At 42.6% G+C, this 21,971-nt stretch overlaps 1 protein-coding gene across 1 annotated transcript in view; it reads left to right on the top strand.

Moving 5' to 3' along the window:
• Positions 1-4,356: 4,356 nt before the first annotated feature.
• ACBD6 (acyl-CoA binding domain containing 6) overlaps positions 4,357-21,971 on the top strand; it is a 142,491-nt gene continuing 124,876 nt past the window's right edge. Inside the window, exons 1-3 of the mRNA XM_077824016.1 lie at positions 4,357-4,651; positions 16,964-17,028; positions 17,684-17,780. Of these exons, the coding sequence (XP_077680142.1) occupies positions 4,460-4,651; positions 16,964-17,028; positions 17,684-17,780 (354 nt within the window). The 5' untranslated portion in view covers positions 4,357-4,459. The remainder of the gene's footprint in view (positions 4,652-16,963; positions 17,029-17,683; positions 17,781-21,971) is intronic.

The following is a 21,971-nucleotide window of genomic DNA, read 5'->3' as shown; positions in this document are numbered from 1 at the left end:
CTTTCCATTTGTTATATACTGTGTTTTTATTTTTTATTACTGCTCTTACCCACCATCTTAAGCAGGATGGTTGATTAACCAAATAAGCCTTCTTTTGTGACTGCGATGTTATTTTAAGAGTTTTTTTTTTTAAATGATCAATTTCCCAATTGCCATCAACATTTTTATATTTAAATTTTTGCTCATGATTTCATTCAGCTTTGAGAAATTGGCCTTTTTTAAAGCACTAACAATGTGTATTACAGGTCAGAAATATACTCTGTTTGCACATAGCAGAAGGATTTAGATCGTGATCACTTGCACTTAAGCAACAATTAACTGAGACCTCCGTGATCAATTCATCTTTATCCACCGGATTGAGGTCTAATACAGAGTTACCTTTGGTTGGTTACAATACTTTTTGTGTTAGAAAGTTTCCATCTATAACTTTTAGACGCTCCAAGGATGTTTCACCAGTGACAGGATGAGACTTCTAGCATACATCTCCAAGATTGAAATCTACACTGACCCATAAGCATATCAGTTTCTCTCTCTCTGAATGGTCAATAATTCCAAGGCAGGTAATGGTATATTTGATATTATGTGTAATGTAGTGGTTCACCATCTCCATCCTGGGTGTTTTTATTATAAAAGAGAATAACAAAAAAAAAAAAAAAAAAAAGGGGGGGGGGCAAATTAAGCTAACAGAAAGAAGTTAGCAGATTCATTCCCCCTCCGAGGCCCCCTAAGAGAAAACCCTGTTTTGCACACGATCCTTTTCTACCAGTCAGTCCTCAGTCCTCCCCAGTGGTACTACTGCCACACCGTCCGGCTTGAAGTAGTAATAACAAACACCAAACACATAGTCTCCATGATCAGTACCCCTACTATAAAAATTGTTCCAGGCCCATGCTGTTCCCCACTTGTCTGACTTTGTTCTAATAACAATCCCTAGTTCTACTCCCTCCAGAGTCCCAATGCTCTTAGTATTTGATCGGTAACATCCATTCATTTCCCCTTCAACATGCCTCAGAGCTGAAAAACCTCTCCCTTACCTTGTATCCTGTCCATGTGTCTGTCCATTTGCCACTGTGACTCTCTTCTGACGACTTCACAAGGGTCAGTGCCCTGATCTACAAACAACAATTTTTAAACGTGGTATCACCTAATTTTTAAAAATGTGGGAAGAGCCAGGCAGTCCCCAGCCCTTCCTGCTCTCCTCTCCCTCCATGCTTCAACTGGCCCCAGCCCCAGAACCATCACCAACTTGGCATCACAAAGGGGCTGAGGGTTTCCCAGACAACCAGGTAACAGGACAGTGGAACAACCTATCCAGGGGACTAACTGCATTGGCCTGATCTGAGCCTAACAGCCTCTCTGAGAGGATTTACCCCAATCCTGCTGGTTTTCTCCTCCTAGTTGGGTTTCTGGGTGCTAAGGATCACCCAAAGCTGGAAGTTTGTCAGGGGACAGTTTGAGGAAAGTCTTGGGAAACGTATGAGTGGTTTCAACCCATATGAGAGCTGTCGGATCTCTTGATATTCCAGTTATGCCTCATTTAAAACACAAAACCATTCCAGTGTCACCCAGTCCTGCCCACAGCATCCCCTACTATTCTAACTCCACTCCACTCCCCCCCAAAAGTGTTATGTTACCTTAATTATAGGTTCTGCTATCCACTCTATATACACCATAGTGTAGTAAAGGATAAAGAGAAACAATAGCTGTACTACATATCTAATGGTGAGGGCAAATGACACTGCAGAGACCTGTAATCAATTATAGTTATCATGCTCCTCAGATGCTCTTTGCATGTTGATCTGTCTCTGGTAGGACTACTTCTAACATTTCAAACCTCTTAGTTCTGCTTCAAATGGCTGCCTTTTAAAAATCAACCTGACAAAAATATTTCCTTCTTGTTGTCCTTTTCCTCCACAGGTGGAATTTTCCTGGGTATGGAATGGCAATATTCAGTCTTCCTCTCATGAGATGTTTAAGGTCTAATATCTCACACCCTGTTTAGATTAGAACTGAAGCTGTAGAGCACTGGAAAAGGGAGGTCCCCGGTGTTCAAGTGGAACAAGCAGCATGTCCTTCTAGCCCAGGTGTTCTCAAACTGGGGGTCGTGATTAAAGTAACATAACACTCAGGAGGTCACGAAGTTATTACATGGGGGGTCGCGAGCTGTCAGCTTCCACCCCAGACTCCAGCATTTACAATAGTGTTAAATATTTTTTAAAAGTGTTTTTAATTTATAAGGGGGGGTTGCACTCAGAGGCTAGCTGTGTGAAAGGGGTCACCAGTACAAAAGTTTGAGAATTCCTGTTCTAGTCCCAGTAGGTCCCAACATATCAGTACAAAGTCATGATAGCTATATATGTGTTAGTTATTAGAACTGGTTGAAATTTTTCATGTAGGAAGTTTTCCCGCCAAAAAGTAAGTTTTCCTCAAAAATGAAAATTTTCATAGGAAAATATAAATTCTGACCAAAAAATTAGTTTTCCTGTGGGAAATTTCAAAATAAAAATTTTCCTTTCAAATTTCCATTTTGAAACCAAATGGCCATTTTCATTTTGACTTAAAATGTTGTGTTTCACTTTTTCAGTTTAAAAAAATAAAATCCGATTTTGAGTCAAAATGTTGAGTTGAAATGAAAATTGTTAATTTGAATCAGTTCAAATCTTCCCCTGAGGCCACCAGCATTTTTTGACCAAACATTTTCTAACAAAGATTTTTTTGTTTAAAATTTCTCATGGGAAAAATTTTGGCTTTCTAACCAGCTCTACAATATGGATCATTTTTTAATAGGTTGGTTATAATTTTTCTCTCCCTCTGAGCTCTGCACAGTTGGGGCCAAGATAAATAAGGCAGGTGGCTTTCCAGGTGGAAGGATACAAAATATAGCCCCAATGACAATTTTTAGAACATCCTGAAAATATTTCTAACATTTCTAAACATATGTGGCATCTACAGAAACTTTAATGGTGTGGAACAAAAGAAAGGTTAATGTGCATTCATTTGGATGGACCGGTGTATCTCACTGTCTTTGTTGCAAATGTTCAAACGTAAGTGTAGCCGTGTTAAGCAACAAAATTCATATTTAGGCCCCTGAAGAGAAGTGGCCTGATCACAGTGGCTCCCCTTGATTTCTGGCCATTTATTTTTCTATTTTGAGGCCTAAATATGGATCTACGTTTGAAAGTATGGGCTGAAGTGCCTTGCACAAGGTTTCACAGCAAAGTCTGTAGCAGCAGCAGATTAGAATCTGGTATCCATTGAGTCCTAATCCCCTGCTCTAACCATTAGTTACTTTGCCTCAAATAAGCATAGTAAAAGATGCAGATGAAATCAGGACCCAGCTCTGATGCCATTTCAATAGTTCTGAACCATAAGCCATTTGTGTCTCCTCATCTGTTGAGTAACTGACAGAAGATCTCCTGGAGTTTCTTATCTGGTGCCAAATTGGCTTGAAGGATAATGTTGTTATCAGTCTCAACAACAATGGGGCCTGGAAGGGCTGTATCCTGGAGCATGACCAGAGACATGAACATCCTCCTCACTGAGAAGAGCAAACTTGCCATCCTGTGGGAGAAGCAAGAGGGCTTCCCCAAGCAGTGTGCCCCTATCTGGATGTTGGCCATGGAAAAGAGCCCTGGCCTCTCCTGAAGAGGGATGTGTGGGTTTGAAGAGCCTGAAATATGACTAAAACTCAGGACTGGCAATGAGAGGAAAAGAAAAAAAATGTCTACTCAAATTCCACTAACAGGAAACCACATGCATCACATAGCATTTCTAGATTGCAGTATCACATGACATAGGTGACTACAATGTTTTGGCAGATTCTTCCCTTTTCGGGTATTTGTGACAGAAAAATTAGCATGGAACGTTCTAGAAAAACCGATGTGAATAGTCATGTACTGGAGGTGTAACCTCAAGAGCCAAGAGGATATTGAAGTCTCCAGAGTACCAGCTGTGCTAATGGGTGGTTGTGGTTATATAGGTACACGTGCACTAGGAAGCCACCCCTTTGTTTCCCAATTGTATTTCTGATCCATGCTCTGACTGTGACCTGCTGTGACCACTGGCCCCTACGCACCCTGACCCTGGGAAACCTACTGCATCCCTGTCCTGACCTCAGCCCTTACGCGCCCTGCCTGGTCCCAAGCAGGCTGCTGCCCTGGGCTCTCTGCTCTGACCAGCGGGCACTGAACCGTATCCCAGAGGGCGAGCAGCAGCCCCCTCCCTGGGGCCCTCAGCGCCTCTCCAGCCCCCGCCGCCCCGCAGGCAGGGGCGGGGACTCCGCGCGCGACGGAACCTCCCTCTTGGTGGCCGCGTTTCCGCCCGCGCCGCTAGCAGCGCTGCACCGCGTCTCCGGAGAGGCTCGGCGCGGGACCCCAGCGGCAGTTACCGGCAGAGGCGGGGAGGGAGCTGCCGACAGACGCGATGCAGTGAGCGGGCGGGCGGGCCGGCCGGTTTGGCCATGGCTTCCCCGTTCCCGGCCTCGGCCGGCAACAGCGGCGGCGAGCCGAGCTCCGGGGAGGAGTCGGGCGGGCCGGAGGAGGAGGCCCGGGCGCTGGCGGAGCAGTTCGAGCGGGCGGCCGAGCGACTGCCGGGGCTGATGCAGGCGGCCAGCAGGGAGCAGCTCCTCTACCTGTACGCCAGGTACAAGCAGGTAAGGGCCGGGCTATGGCGGTGACTCCCCGCTTCTAGCGCCTCTATCCAGCGCCGGGCACGCTGAGGTAGGGCTTGCTAAGCGCTCCCGCGCAGGTGCGGCGCCAGCGGTCTTGGCCATTGCACCGCGAGTGTCCCAAGATTGTGGGTCCTGCCTAAAGCCCAGCAGCCCCGTGGCTCTGAGGGAATCTCACCCTTCCCTAGAAAGGTCTCAGGCCTCGTGCTGGCAGAGAGAAGCTGGGAAAAGGGGTCCGAAAGCACCCTGAAGGCCCTGGAGTTGGAAAGTAAAGGACAAGGATTCTTGTGCATTTATTTATTTTAAAATCTCCTCTTTATAAAGAAATTTGGTGGGGTTTTGTTGTTGTTTTGTTTGTGGGGGAGGCCTGACTCATGACCGTTTAGTGCTTGGGGTTGACACTGCTGCCTGTGCATGGCTCTGGGTGGTATTTCAACCTTTGTCCAGCCTGGTGGGGACCATGTGTTAGCTGTCACTTTGGGTTGGATGTAGTGTGAGGTGGAGATCAGCCACAGTCAATTGATGGCGGAACACAAGTTAGCTTTTGTTACTTTAGGACCCTTATGTATGTGAACAACCCCTCTGAAGTTAGTAAAAAGAAAAGGCGTACTTGTGGCACCTTAGAAACTAACACATTTATTTGAGCATAAGCTTTCATGCATCCGATGAAGTGAGCTGTAGCTCACGAAAGCTTATGCTCAAATAAACTTGTTAGTTTCGAAGGTGCCACAAGTACTCCTTTTCTTTTTGCGGATACAGACTAACACGGCTGCCACTCTGAAATCTGAAGTTAGTGGAGCTCCATGTGAGAGCCAAGGGTCCACCCATGTGGATCCTACTGCAGGACTGGGGCCTATGAATGAAAGAGCAGTGGCAGTGCTAACTTTTCCACAGCAACAATGTTTCTCAAGTGGTTTTGGGAATTTCCCTCCTATCCTTACAGGTATTTCAGTGTTCACCCAGCCCATGTATTGAAACCGACAACATGGAAGGAGAGTGTCAACTGAGACAGTAGTTTTATAACAGGTGTCTCTCTATTATGATCTAAATTAAGACCCTTCTCATTGCAGACCACCTAGCAGATAGTACACTTTCCATCACCTGCATCAGATTTAAGGCATTGATTTAGGCACTGATCCTACAAGCACTTAAGCACAGGCTTAGCTTTAAGCACATAAGTAGTCCATTGAAGAGCTAGCTGGTCACTTGTTGCTTGGTGTTTTCTGTGTTTTGTGTTGCTTCTACAGGTGTCCAACCTTTGGACTGTAAAAGGAGCTGGAAATGAGAAAGGACTGCTAATCTAGCTGCTTCCATTTGGGATTACTGCTATGTTAGAGGATGAAAGGAGCTGCGCTCTGGAGCCTCCAGTGTGACTGAAACTGCCAGTCACCAGCAGGAGATGAGTGTCCAGCAGTGAAGGGATCAGATAGTGTGCTCAAAAAGGAGATTGGGTAGCCAGTCCAAGAGAGCAGGAGACAAGCACTGGGAATCTTGTGGAGGGGTCAAGGAGTTGATGATCAGATGGCAGAGAATCATGAAGGGAGCATGAGAAGATAGAACAGAACTGATTGGAATGCAAGATGAAATGAAGAATATGAGTAGACAATGGTTTGTTTTTTTTGGGGGGGGGGAGGGTTAGGTCAAATGGTTACTACATTAGAAATAGCTAAAAATACCTACTATTACATTTCCATGTAAATCGCTGCTGTTGATGCAATCCAACTGTGGATGAGATCTGGGATGTGGTTCATGAGATAGGAGGCAATGCACTAGAATCTCTCTAGTGGGATATAGTCCTGCCTGTATAAACGTTTAACAGACCTTGCTCCAGGAGGTCCAGGAGGTTTCTGTTGCTCACAATATGGCCTTCTCATACCATCTCAAGTGTTTCATAGCTCCATTGGGTGGAAAAGAGAATACAGTACAGTATGTCAGCTTTATGGTTGCATTGACATCTGATATTGGGCTCCAGGGGATTTCTCATTGCCAGTTGTGAGACGAGAAGTGAGGAGCTTAATGTTGTTTAGCTTGAAATTACTATGAGGAAATTCTTCAGAAATTGTTTTCACAAACCCTTGATTTGTTCCAAGCAAAAAGGAGCTGCTAACTGCATTGAGTCACCACATGTTTCAATAGCTGAGGTTTTAGACTGCTGGCAGAGAGGTGTGTGCAATGCATTTGACTGCTCCTATAGAGTAACAACATAATCTGGTGTGTCTTGTTGACCGTATGCATTAACAGTATCGTTTTGGGATGTCGTGTACACAACAAATTACGGAACAAATATATTTTTTAAAAAAAATCTCGTAAGGGTCTTACCTCTGGAGTCCAGGATGTTTGTAGGCAAGGCTTCCACTCTGTTCTTATCTCATCCTCCTGTGTTCAGTACTAATGCACATACTCAACCTTATAGAAGACTCTGTGTTTCGCATTGTCTAGACACAATGGGGCTGGTTAAGGAAAGAGCCTACATTTTTCAGATGTGGGCATCACTCCAGTTAAAGTCAGAGGGAGTCTTGCAAGCACAAGCTGCTGCAGGATCAGGCCCTGTTAACTCTGATGGTTTTGATCTGGCATTTTATGATTTAAGATGAAACTATAGTACTTAACACAACTTCTTTCTAGTCACAGAGGTCATATCAATATGAATAATAGGCTGCTAATGTATTATCCAGTGGACAGTAGTATTACTTGTGTGCAAAAGGTGCTGACTCTAGATCTGTCTGCTGTTCCTGATTTGACATCCTTGTCTGTCCTCAAGATAGTATTTCTTGTCACCAATGGCTTTGATTTAAGAGGCAACAACACCATAAAAGAGATGACAATAACAGCTGAGTTCTCTGTTAAAATACCATTCAGCCTCCCTGGTCACTCAATTACAGACCTAAAAGTCGCAATTCTTCAAGAAAAAAACTTCAAAAACAGACTCCAATGAGAAACTACAGAACTGGAATTAATTTGCCAACTGGACACCATTAAATTAGGCTTGAATAAAGACTGGGAGTGGATGGGTCATTACACAAAGTAAAAACTATTTCCCCGTGCTAATTTTTTCCTCTACTGTTACTCACACCTTCTTGTCAACTGTTTGAAATGGGCCATCCTGATTATCACTACAAAAGTGTTTTTTCTCCTGCTGATAGTAGCCCACCTTAATTGATTAGTCTTGTTAGAACTGGTATGACAACACCCATTTTTTCATGTTCTCTGTGTATATATATCTTCCTACTGTATTTTCCATTGCATGCATCCGATGAAGTAGGTTTTAGCCCACGAAGGTTATGCCCAAATAAATTTGTTAGTCTCTAAGGTGCCATAAATACTCCTCGTTATTTTTGCTGATACAGACTAACACGGCTACCACTCTGAAATTTGTTAAAATACTGTACATTATTTATCTAAAACTATTTAGATATATAAACCTTCTCCTGGAGTTTTACTGCCTTTTATTGGAGTCAGTTTCAGATATTTATTAATTTTGTTTGTGTGTCAGAAGCTTGAGAATAAGGGAGCTGTTCAGTTGTTGGCTCTAGTTAGACAATGGTGCCAGGGCCTGCTAGGGATGAACTTCAGTAAGAGAGGAAGAATTGTCCAGTGGGTAAGGGTGCTAGCCTAGGACTCTGGAGACTGGTGTCAGATCTCTGCTCTGCCACAGACTTCTGGTGTGACCCTGGGCAAGTCATTTAGTCTCTCTGTGCCTCAGTTCCCCAGCAGTAAAATTGGTATTGTGAGGATAAATGCATTAAAGATTGTGAGGTGCTCAGGCACTACAGTAATGGGGGCCATATAAGTATCCATAGTAGAAATAGAATAACTAGTTGACAAGAGTCCAGTGCCTCATGAGTAAGGCTACGTTTTGGTCACAGATATTATTAGTAAAAGTCACGGACAGGTCACGGGCAGTAAACAAAAATTCATGGCCATGACCTATCCATGACTTTTACTAATAATACCACTGAATAAAACTTGGGTAGTGGACTGCCTGGGGCCACAAGGGTGCGGGAGGAGGGTGTCCAGGCTTCTTGGGGTGGAGGGAAGACCCCCAGTGGTGCTGGGGGGACGCGGGTGGCAGCATGCGGCCCAGGACCCCCATTGGTTCTGGGGTGAGGTTGGCGGGGCCAGCAGGCTCCCTACCTGGCTCCGTGCCCACCCTGCAACAGCAGCAGAGTTTGGGTGTGGGATATGGGGGGGTTGGGGCACAGGACGGGGTGAGACAGGCTCTGGGTGGCACTTACCTGGGAGGCTCCCTGGAAGTGGCAACATCCCCCCTCACTCAGTTCCTAGGTGGAGGCTTGGCCAGGCAGCAATGCGCGCTGCTTCCTCCTGCAAACCCCATCCCCGCAGCTCCCATTGGCCATGGTTCCCAGTCAATGGGAGCTGTGAAGCCAGCGCTCTGGGCGGAGGCAGTGTGCAGAGCTGCCTGTCCATGTCTCTGCCAAGCAGCTGAGTGAAGGGGATGTCGTGGCTTCTGAGGAGCCCCCGAGGTAAGTGCTGCCCAGAGCCTGCCTCACCCTGTCCGGTGCCCCAACCTCCTGCCCCCTCACACCCAAATTCTGCTGCTGGGGGAGGCGGTGGCCAGAGACTGCCCCAGGAGTGGCTGGTGCGCCTGGCCTGGGGGCTTCTTTAGCTGCCCCTGAGCCAGGTGCACCGGCTGCTGCAGAAGTCATGGAGGTCACGGAAAGTGACGGAATCCATGACTTCCATGACAAACTCACAGCCTTATTCATGAGTGATCAGACTCAATGAAAGAGCTGCAGTATTTGAAGAAGGCTCTCCTAATAGCTATCTAAATGATGGGGTGGTCAGACAAAGTTTAAGTGTTAAAATCCTGCACTCGTAGAAAAACAGAGCTCACATTGATTGGTGCAGGAAATGCATAATTCTGTGTTTTTTATGTGACTTTTCCGTGTGATGATTTTTCAGGAATAGTAGAACATGATTAAACCACAAGTTTGTACTGAAAATAGATTTTGATTTTTTTTTATTTTTTTGGCTTATAGTTTACTGTAACACTACTGTTGTGCTGGGTCTGGGTCAATATGAGTGACATTATTCTCTCTGATCTAATGGGGAACACCATGTCACCTCCTGATCCCTCCCTGGCATTCAGGGCTTACTAATTGGCCCCTGAAGCTGATGCTTCTCCTGACCATCCCAGTACTTGCTAATTTGCAACCCTCACTGATCTGAATTTAGGCCCACCCCACAAGTTAGTGCAGATTAGTGAGTTTTTTCTTCAGCTGCCCTTTCAGTGCTGGACAAACCACATGAAGGAATTCCATTTCTGCGTAAGAAATTGTGTTCACTTGGTCAGCTGATTGCATACAGATGGTCCCAGTTTCGTCCAAGTCTACATTCAAAGCTGTACAATCAAATTCTGGAGCTAGGGTCCAAGTTTGACTTGCCTAAAAGAATTTATGATTTGGTGGGAAATAACCTGCAGTCTGGATATCAATTGCTTTACAATCTACTTCAGTTGTTGAGTAATGTAAAGAAAACAAACTACAGACCATGATTGTTTGACATGAACTGGAGCTTCTCAAGCTTTTTCATGACCTGGACCATAGCTTAATAGAGACTCTCATGGATCCCTCCCCTCCCATTCAAAATTGCATGGATCATCTCCCTATAATTTACGATCACATAACATCACTATGGCAAGTACAAAAATTGCTTGCATTGAAAAGTAATATTAGGGAAGTATTTAATGTATTCTGGCTGTCTTTTAATGCAGTTTTATCAGCTTGAAACAAGGAGGGCCCGGCACCAAGTGACCAGTCAGCCCTCAATGGACAACCGTATAGGAACCTCTGACTTGAAATAATATTTGGAGCTCATGTCTTTCTGCTAGCTTTGTAGAAGAAGCTTTCTTCGCTTTCAACTGTAGGGACAAGAGGGCTGAATCTTTCACAAATGCTTTTCTCCCTATTATTTGTCAGGAATTGGAGTTAAACATTCTAACTAAAAATCCTTCCATTCTCGACTGCTCTGGTTTCAGTCTCATGTAATGTCAGAATCCCACTAGTTCTTCAGTTTTTCAGGAAGTTGTACAGCAAAATGTGAGAAGTAAAGAGCTGATATTTTTAATGTAAAAAATCAAGCAGTGCCCTCTTCCTCCTCACCCCCCCACCCCATTCTTTATTTCTGGACAAAACTCTCGTAAGCCAACTTAATATATCATAAAAAAAGCAGAAAGGGCAAAACCACATTTTTTTTCTTTTGCAGGTCATTTTAAAGTACCGTTCCTATATCTGTGTTGGCATCAGTAGTGCTGATGCTATTGCACAGCAGGGAGGAAAGCAATAAATGCCAAATTTAAAGAGGGGAAACTATTGTCAGGTTTTGAAGAGGGTCTTGGAAAACAATTACTAAAGTATTAGGAAAAGTATGTATCTTTCTTTCAGAGTTGTTGGCTGTTTTGTGTGCAATTGCGATATTGGGCTAGAGAATGGCCAGGTTGGGATGTTCTGTTTTGACGGTAGATCATATTTCATTTATATTTTTCAATTTGTAAAAATGTACTCAGTGTCTTAGCGTACAAGAGGAAATGTTTAAAACAAAATCTAAATCACAGTCTGCATAAAATAGGACTGACAACAATTAAATGAAATTATATACAACTCCCATGAGGCAAAAACCTGTTTTAACAAAGTACCTTGCTCTGAAGGCCAGCTGAGAAACCCTGTGATTCAAACTGGTGACATTTACCATGAAACAGCAAAACAAATATTTTAGAAAACTTTTTTAATTTTTTTTAAACCCCATTCCCGTTCTGTAAAAAATCTAAATAAAATTACTGCAACTTTGACATCTAAGTTTTTTAAAAAGAGGCATGATTGATGATCGCAGATACAGGATAAAATAACCTCTTAAGTTGAGGGATCATTAGCTGATCAAGCAGTTTAATTGGCTGAGCAGCAAGTGTTTTATAATAGTTTGATGGATGCAGCTTGATTTTGCTTGACTAGCAATGTCTGACTAACAGGTTGTCATGATCTCCGAAAACTGAGTGCCCATGTTTACTCCATCAGGTTCATTTAAACATCCCAATCCCCTCATATTTCATTTATGATAGAGTTTGCCCTGCATTAGGGAGACTTACTATAACAATTGCTTTCAAGGGGGATTATTCCTATTTGCATCAGCTGCTTTCTACTCTGGCTTGGCTACTCTGACTTGGCCTCTGGTGTAGGAGTATGCCTTAGCTGGGAATCTGAGTTTGTGATATAGTCATTTATGAGTGATTAAAGAGTGGCTTTTTAATTGGAGTCCTGAAATGTTTAGTTACCAATGCAGGAACATTTAATCACTTTCTTTCCTTCCTTCCCTTTTTTTTTTTTTTAAATCCATGTTTCATTCCATTGTTCATCAAAATGATGTTTAACCTTTGTGAAAATTTCTTGTTTGTATGCAGATACCAATAATAAGTGAGGTGGGCATCAACATTTTCCTGGCCTTTGGTGTCTTTATTCTCTAATGATAGGGTCTGTAAATCCAAATATAATATTAATGGGTACATGTAAATTAATTATGGAGGCATAGACCAACATGTCTTTTGTTTACTACCTGCCATTCCTTATTCTATGCTCCCTGGTTCCTCTCAGGAAAAATTCTGCTTTTAGTTTCTCCTGGACTAGGGTTCAAAGAATTTGTGCCAGTCAGTCTCTCTTCCTCACCCAGACTGTGATCCTGTAGTTGCTCCATGCATGGATCTCCTGTTACCTTCTGGACGTGGACGTGGACCAGCCAGTGTCCCAGGCTGGAATAAGTTTTGGGAAATGCACACTATTCCGTTTGTGGGCAACCCTATTACTGAAAGGCAGCTGTTGGACTTCAGTCAAATAAAGGAGAAGAACTGCAAGTCTTCCTCAGCATTCCTTGTAGCTATGAATTAGGGCTGTTAAGCGATTAAAAAATTAATCGTGATTAATCGCATTGTTAAACTATAATAGAATGCCATTAATTTTAATATTTTTGGATGTTTTCTACATTTTCAAATGTATTGATTCTATTTATAACACTATACAAAATGTATAGTGTTTACTTTATATTTATTTTTGATTACAAGTATTCTGCACTGCAAAAAACCCCCAAAGAAATAGTATTTTTCAGTTCACCTAATACAAGTACTGTAGTGTAATCTCTTTATAATGAGAGTTGAACGTACGAATGTAGAATTATGTACAGAAAAAAATGGCATTCAAAAATAAAACCATGTAAAACTTTAGAGCCTACAAGTCCTCTCAGTCCCACATCTTGTTTAGCCAATCGGTCAGACAAACAAGTTGGTTTACATTTGCAGGAGGTAATACTGCCCACTTCTTGCTTTCACCTGAAAGTGAGAACGGGTGTTCTCATAGCACTGTTGTAGCCAGCATCGCAAGATATTTACATGCCAGATGCGCTAAAAATTCGTATGTCCCTTCATGCTTCAACCACCATTCCAGAGGACAAGCGTCCATGCTGATGACGGGTTCTGTTTGGTAAGAATCCAAAGCAGTGCACACTGACACATGTTCATTTTCACAGAATCATAGAATATCAGGGTTGGAAGGGACCTCAGGAGGTCATCTAGTCCAACCCCCTGCTCAAAGCAGGACCGATCCCCAATTAAATCATCCCAGCCAGGGCTTTGTCAAGCCTGACTTAAAAACCTCTAAGGAAGGAGATTCCACCACCTCCCTTGGTAACGCATTCCAGTGTTTCACCACCCTCCTAGTGAAAAAGTTTTTCCTAATATCCAACCTAAACCTCCCCCACTGCAACTTGACACCATTACTCCTTGTTCTGTCATCTGCTACCGCTGAGAACAGTCTACAGCCATCCTCTTTGGAACCCCCTTTCAGGTAGTTGAAAGCAGCTATCAAATCCCCCCTCATTCTTCTCTTCTGCAGACTAAACAATCCCAGTTCCCTCAGCCTCTTATAAGTCATGTGTTTCAGTCCCCTAATCATTTTTGTTGCCCTCTGCTGGACACTTTCCAGTTTTTCCACATCCTTCTTGTAGTGTGGGGCCCAAAACTGGACACGGTACTCCAGATGAGGCCTCACCAGTGTCGAATAGAGGGGAACGATCACGTCCCTCGATCTGCTGGCAATGCCCCTACTTATACATCCCAAAATGCCATTGGCCTTCTTGGCAACAAGGGCACACTGTTGACTCATATCCAGCTCCTCGTCCACTGTAACCCCTAGGTCCTTTTCTGCAGAACTGCTGCCGAGCCATTCGGTCCCTAGTATGTAGCGGTGCATTGGATTCTTCCGTCCTAAGTGCAGGACTCTGCACTTGTCCTTGTTGAACCTCATCAGATTTCTTTTGGTCCAATCCTCCAATTTATCTAGGTCCCTCTGTATCCTATCTCTACCCTCCAGCGTATCTACCACTCCTCCCAGTTTAGTGTCATCCGCAAACTTGCTGAGGGTGCAATCCACACCATCCTCCAGATCATTTATGAAGATATTGAACAAAACCGGCCCCAGGACTGACCCTTGGGGCACTCCACTTGATACCGGCTGCCAACTAGACATGGAGCCATTGATCACTACCCGTTGAGCCCGACAATCAAGCCAGCTTTCTATCCACCTTATAGTCCATTCATCCAGCCCATACTTCTTTAACTTGCTGGCAAGAATACTGTGGGAGACAGTGTCAAAAGCTTTGCTAAAGTCAAGGAACAACACATCCACCACTTTCCTCTCATCCACAGAGCCAGTTATCTCGTCATAGAAGGCAATTAGATTAGGCAGGCGTGACTTGCCCTTGGTGAATCCATGCTGACTGTTCCTGATCACTTTCCTCTCCTCTAAGTGCTTCAGAATTGATTCCTTGAGGACCTGCTTCATGATTTTTCCAGGGACTGAGGTGAGGCTGACCGGCCTGTAGTTCCCAGGATCCTCCTCCTTCCCTTTTTTAAAGATGGGCACTACATTAGCCTTTTTCCAGTCGTTCGGGACTTCCCCCGATCATCATCTGTGTCGTCATGCCACCAGCAGAAGGTTGATTTTTCTCTTTTGGTGGTTTGGGTTCTATAGTTTCCTCATTGGAGTGTTGCTCTTTTAAGATCTCTGAACGCATGCTCCGCACCTCATCCCTCTCAGATTTCGGAAGTCACTTCAGATTCTTAAACCTTGGGTCGAGTGCTGTAGGTATCTTTAGAAATCTCACATTGGTACCTTCTTTGCATTTTGTCCAATCTGCAGCAACAAGTGTTCTTAAAATGAACATGTGCTGAGCCATATAACATGAAGTATATGGCAGAATGTGGGTAAACCAGAGCAGGAGACCTACAATTCTTCCCCAAGGAGTTCAGTCACAAATTTAATTAATACGTTATTTTTTTTTAGTGAGCATCATCGACATGGAAGCATGTCCTCTGGAATGGTGGCCGAAGAATGAAGGGGCATACGAATGTTTAGCATATCTGGTACATAAATAACTTGCAATACCGGCTACAAAAGTCCCATGTGAACGTCTGTTCTCGCTTTCTGGTGACATTGTAAATAAGAAGTGGGCAGCATTATCTCCCATAAATGTAAGCAAACTTGTTTGTCTTAGCAAATGGCTGAACAAGAAGTGGGACTGAGTGAACTTGTAGGCTCTAAAGTTTTGCATTGGTGGTTTTTGAGTGGTTATGTAACAAAAAAAAATCTACATTTGTAAGTTGCACTTTCACGATGAAGAGATTGCAATACAGTACTTGTAAGAGGTGAATTGAAGAATACCATTTATCATTTTACAGTGCAAATATTTGTAATAAAAATAATATAAAGTGAGCAGTGTACACTTTGTATTCTGTGTTGTAATTGAAATCAATATATTTGAAAATGTGAAAAACATTCAAAATATTTAATAAATTTCAATTGGTATTCTGTTGTTTAACAGTGCGATTAAAACTGTGATTAATCACGATTCATTTTTTCGAGTTAATTGTGATTGACAGCCTTACTATGAATACATCTTCATGTGTTTAAAAATATCCTGAATCTGATTCTCGTTTACACTAAGGCCTCTTTACACCACTCTGGTATTGTTAAAGGGTCATTAAATGTAATTGATGGCCACTACAAAGCCCCCTTTGTGCTACCAGATCAGTTTAAAAGGGTCTTTATGTAACGGCCTTCTGTGTCTACATGTGGAGTCCACTACATGCCCTCTAGAATATGTTATCATCACTATCTCATCTCTTTCAGTATTGTTTATTCACTTACCACCCCAAACTTATATTCCTTCTATGAATTGCAGTCCATCAACACCTCTTTTTTTTCTAGCCTCCTTTTTTTCTCTTGCCTCACTCTCCCGTAATGAATCATTTGTTTCTACCTACAGCTCCATCCTCTACTCCATAGTGTACTACTTTTCCTCTTTCTGACCAACTGGATCATCCCAACCACCTCCAATCTTGACTCACTTCCCATTTCTGGTGTATCTGCTCTGGCTGCCATGTTCCTAGATGCCTCTGGAGGAAATCCAAAGATCATATGGACTTCTTCCACTTAAGTTTGTTCTCTTTGTATTCAGCTTGGCCATCAAAGATTATTAAACATAGCCCACTTATTTAGTCATTGTGCAGAAGGAGGCGAATTTCATCCTTAATGAACAATCATAATATGTGGTTTAGCTGTATACCTACATTCCCTAACATAAATGAGATTTTTCTTTAGTCTTGTTGATGATGAGCTATACAGATGGGTAATATACATAGTCGGTGATCCTTTGAGGTTGAAGATGATCTCTTTCATGGGTTTTATTTTTCATGGGTCCTTTGGTAACTGAGGAGTCCAATTCTTGAGCCACAGGCTCGTTGGCAGACATTGCAGGTGGTGTTGGAAGACGGTTGGGTTGCGATTGCTGTGTGACCATTGTCTTTCCTTTCTTTTCTGGCTTTTTTCTGCCACCAGGATAAGGAAGGCAATTTTCCTCAAAAGTGGACCTTCTTTCTCTGACAAGTCTTTGAGTGACAATCACTCTGCAGCATCACCTACTGGGTAATACATGCAGAAGAAATGATCTGCATATCAGAATTCCATCTCTGTATCCTGTACAGAAAATAACAGGAGGCCAATACACCAATAGCTGTGTGAGACTGTTAAAATAAAAAAAATTGGAGTTGAGACGTTTGCCAGAAAGAGATGAGCCTAATAACTGTTAATCAGACAGGAGTATAAATTTGCTCTGAAATCAAGAGGTGTAATAAATCTGGATATTTGCTGCTATGAATTGGCTAACAAATTATAATGATAAATTAAACTTTATCCCTTTCTACCATTCATTGTAACAAAGGACATTTTTCTTCTTTAGGTCAAATTTGGAAACTGTAACACTCCCAAGCCCAGTTTCTTTGATTTTGAAGGAAAGCAGAAATGGTAAGAGGAAATCCTTGCAATTCTTAACAATTTCTGATTTTATTTTATTTTATTTTTGGTCACATCTTTTTAGATTGATTGAACTAGAACATTACTTTGCATGTATCTCTCTCTTATTCTCTCGGTTAATGATTAAAATAATCCTTTAGGGCAGTGGCTCTCAAACTTTTTTTACTGGTGACCCCTTTCACAAAGCAAGCCTCTGAGTGCCACTCCCCCTTTACAAATTAAAAACACTTTTTTATATATTTAACACCACTATAAATGCTGTAGGCAAAGCAGGATTTGGGGTGGAGGTTGACAGCTTGCAACCCCTCCCATGTAATAACCTCCCGACCCCCTGAGGGGTCCCAACCCCCGTTTGAGAACCCCTGCTTTACGAAATTCTTAAAATGGTGTTGCTGTTCTGCTAATTTACTGTTGTATTGGTTTAATCAGCAACAAATAAATATGAGTAGGTGAAGGAGTTTTTCTTTTTAAGCCTGACTAGAGGATTGATGGCATCAAAATTGCATAAAAGATGTCTTTCCTTTGCCCAGAAGTATGAAGGTAGGCTTGCATTAGGCCTGATCACTGTTTTATTGGTGACAATGAGTAAAAGACGGATGTATCAGTTCTACTGAATGGGCCATTTGAGTTTTTCTTTGTACCTCAGGGAAGCATGGAAAGCGCTGGGAGATTCAAGTCCCCACCAGGCTATGCAAGAATACATTGCCACAGTGAAGAAACTGGATCCCAGTTGGAATCCTCAGGTAGGATAAATGGAAATAAATAACATGTAGAAATCAATTAAACACATATTTATTGCACATGTGAATATTTGCATCAGGTCTTCATCTAAAAGAGCGCCAGGAAAATTTAATTCACTGTACAGGAAACATAACTTATTAGACAGATGAGTTTTAAATAGTATTTCAGCCACCAGGTTTATTACTTTTCAGATATTTAAGGGTTTCATAGTCTGGTGTATAGGCATTGTCTCTTTTTAAGAGGACAATTCTTTTAACTGGGCACCATTATAGCATCAAAATACAGTAGTCTCTACAGGATGTTTGACTTAGAATTACAGGGAACTGTGGAACGTCTACATCCTTTTTATACACCTTTTAAAAATACCTACTTCAGGCATGTTGATTTTATGACAGTAGAAAATTTGTGGTTCTGTTGCTCCTCCACCTTAGGAAAGAGAGTTCTTGTCTGAGCACAAGACTTGGAACTAAGAACTTGAGTTTTAATTCTGGTTTTGAATCCTCCTGTGGCTTTAGGTTAGATGTGGAACTTCTGTGGCTCAGCTTCCCCATCTGTAAAATGGGGATACTAATGCTCCTCTGTCTCAGAAGCGTGCTGTGAGAATTAGGTAATATTTGCAAAGTGTCTGGAGGATGAAAAGCATTATAGAGCATCTTTAGAAAAAAACTCTGAACTGTACAATCCCATTAACATACAAAAGTCAGTGATTTGCCATGCTCTGTCTTACATAAAATCTTGTCTAACCTAAAACATCCATGCAAAATAAGGAAAAAAATCCAATAAATATCGATCAGTTAAAAGCCTGAATGAACAAAAACACCCTGCAGCTCAAGTAGTATTCATAAAGTAGGAGGGGGAACTCTTTCTATATCCTTATGGATGCAATTGCTGTAATGCAGCTTCTGTTGATAAATAGAAATCTTTCCATTGAAATGTCATGGAGTGTGGCATGCTTGTCCTCTGCTGGTGGCCAGTTCTGATTTTTATGGTAGTTCTCTGCAGCAAGAATCTAGGACATGAGTTCAAGAATTGACTTTGTTTTTCAAAATGTCTAAAAATTGAACCACGCAGTAAATGAAGGAGCTGGAATTCTGGCACTATTTTTCCTGACAAAGAATGAGTGTGCCTGAGCATGATTGCTGCCCCCAGTATCCTGCACTGCACATATCTATCCCTGTCACTTCTCAGTGGAAGGTGGATAAGCAGAAACCAGCATATGTTCTGGTCACGCTAATACAGCTGTTGGAGGTACTTTCATTGGTTGCAATATCTATGAGGTGAAGAATTTAAAGGGCACCGTCAAAAGTGCTAGACTTAAAAATGGACCTGTCTTGATTATGCCAATTCAGAGCTCTTTCCTTGAGGAGTCAATCATGACATTTTCTTTTGTGTTCTTTCAAAAATAATTTTTAAAAAAAGCATATGAATTCAGTACTGGGAAAGGGTGTTGAATGGATATCTCTGGAGTCTGAACTCCTCTATTCACACAGAGAGCAGGCATTGTCCCCCATCCAGCCCATTGACCAGAAAGAGGAATTCAGTCATCTACCTCATTTAATCTTGGTGCCTCTGGGACTGCTAATAGTGGTAGTGATTTTTGCATTGTGGATCCTCGTCCACTGGGAACTGAACTGAGATCAAAGCTCAATAATATATTGGTGAGACATTTTTTTAAAAATTGTATTTGTAAATACTGTGTGACTTTGAGAGTCCTGTCAGGAGAGAAACTGGCTTGGTCTGTATATTGGTTCAAAGCATTAGTGCACAGGCTTGTTTACTGAGAGTTTCACACTCATCCATGCATTCTTCTTTTACCTGCTTTTCTTTTTTATTTTATGTTTTCAATCATAGAAATGTTTATTTGAAGGGTTTGGGGAGCAATGATAGACTCTGAAAGGGAGCCACTCTTAAGGCAGGTAGGGCCCAAAGTGGCTTACCTTGCCAGTTTCATCCAGGAGTGAATGCCTGTCTCCAGCAGATTTTAGTATCCTTACAGCTTTGAAACCACAAAAGGGAGTGGTTTGAGGCTATATCGGTTTCCTTTTCAATAGGTGTTTTGCTCTAACATTTCAGCAGATCTAAGTGTTTTAAACTCATATGTGTACCTGTGAATTCTTTCTCAAAACTTTAAAGATAATAAGCATTTTCTGTTTGCTTTCAGAACTCCAGGTATAATGATAATGATGTAGGGATAATAATGGAAGTCTTCTGGCTTGATGTGCATTCCCCGTAACTTAGACCCTTGAATTTCATATCCTGATTTTATCCCTTGCCTTGCAAACTGTCTGTGAGTGAGCCAGAAATCAGTTGAACAAGGTGGGAAGGTTCTGCTTTGGAGGAAGGTGGTCAAAAATAGAATGGGGAAGAGGAGAAAGTTGCTATGTTCTGCAGCATTTGTGCAGGGAGAGGGTGTTAAGAGGGAGAGAATTATTAATTAGTACGTTATACAGCAACCTCTTGTTCCCATGGTATTTTCCATTAATTGTCTATTGTTTAACCAAGTTAGTAATGGTACACAGGAGAACCAGTCCTCCCCTTCTCTCATCTCTCTGGTGCTGATCTTATACCATCTATACTCTGATTTTGTTGCACCAGGTCCACCTTCCTGCAGCCACAAGAGGGAGCTCTGTTCATTATAATAACTAAGGTATATTTGTCATAGAAAGGTGATAAAATAATAAAGTCTTCAAATTTTAAATTGAATTTTAAAAAAAGATTTGTGTGTACAATAGTAGGTGCTTAGTCACTATCTCTTTCCTCCCTATGTGTTCAGCTGCTAGGCCGCGTCTCTTAGGTTTTTTTCCATTATAAGTAGATTGTGAATAAGAAACAATAATTGTGTGTGTCTGATGAGCTTTAAGAGAAAATATAGGGTCTCTTATCAGGAATATGAAAAGTTTAGCTGTCAACATTAATTAAATTTGCCAGCATTTTTTTAAAAAAATAGAGAGCTATCAGGTTTTAAACTTCTCTTCAGAGTCCATTCCACAGCTTAATATGTTTCAGTATCAGAAAGCTTTTTTGATGTTCACATATATTTTCCCTTTAAATTTTCATAAAAACATTTAAAAAAAATGTGCTAACCTTAGTTCTCAAGGGTTTTATGATGCCATCACAAAAATTCCTTTCAGATTTAAAACTAAAAGCTTGTTTTAAAATAAATAAATTAAAAAATACAGTAGAGGAATTCAGAGATTGTACAGTCCCCAGTTACACAATGGTATGGGGTGGAGCGTGGAGGAGTGACAGAGGGGTCCCTTTTGTGCCAATGCAGTCAATTATATTGTGTACATCTCTTCAATTGACTAGGCTTTATAAGGGATTATTTATTCCCTGCAAATCTGCAATGCATAGAGATACAGACCACAACCTGTGTGCCACTGTCCACAAGCAAAGTTAGGGTGCCTGCTGGGTTAATTGCTTCTCATACCAAGATGAATAGCAGCACGCTAAGTGCTTGGCACACAGTTCATGCAATAAAAATAAATAATATAAACAACTCCATTTCTTTTAGCTCTTTCTTCAGTTCACATCTTCCATTTGCCTCCATTGGCTGAAACTTTGGCACTTTATGACTCTAAATTCTCCTTCTTCCCATTCTTATGTTGCAAATCTGTCTGTTGCCATCACTGCAGCTCTTCCCACATACAGCATAGAGCAGATGTAGGCAAACTACAGCCCATCCTGCCTGGCCTCTGAGCTCCCAACTGGGGAGGCTAGCTCCCGGCCCCTCTCCTGCTGTTCCCTCTCCCCTGCAGCCTCAGCGCACTGAGCTGCCAGCGCTCTGGCCCGCTGCTCCTGCCAGGCAGCGTGGCGGCGTGGCTGGTTCCGGTATGGTAAGGGGGTGGGGAGCAGGGGGTTCGGGGGGGGGCAGTCAGGGGATGGGGAGCAGGGGGAGTTGGATAGGGGGTCGAGGGGCAGGGGGTCCTGGGAGGGGGGCAGTCAGGAGTCAAGGAGCGGGGGGGAGGGGAGGGTTGGATTGGTCGGGACTTCTGAGGGGGGCAGGAAGTGGGAGGGGGTGGATAGGGGGCAGGGGCCAGGCTGTTTGGGGAGGCACAGCCTTCCCTATCTGGCTCTCCATACAGTTGCACAACCCCAATGTGGCCCTCAGGCCAGAAAGTTTGCCCACCCCTGACATAGACTCAGTTTCATCTTTGCTAAATCCTCCTGCAAGCCTGCTGTTCTTCTTGCCT

The sequence above is a fragment of the Eretmochelys imbricata genome, chromosome 8 (genome assembly GCF_965152235.1).
Source record: "Eretmochelys imbricata isolate rEreImb1 chromosome 8, rEreImb1.hap1, whole genome shotgun sequence".
Classification (NCBI taxonomy): Eukaryota; Metazoa; Chordata; order Testudines; family Cheloniidae; genus Eretmochelys; species Eretmochelys imbricata.
Note: the sequence above shows the minus strand (reverse complement) of the source record. Positions and strands in the feature narration are given on the sequence as shown.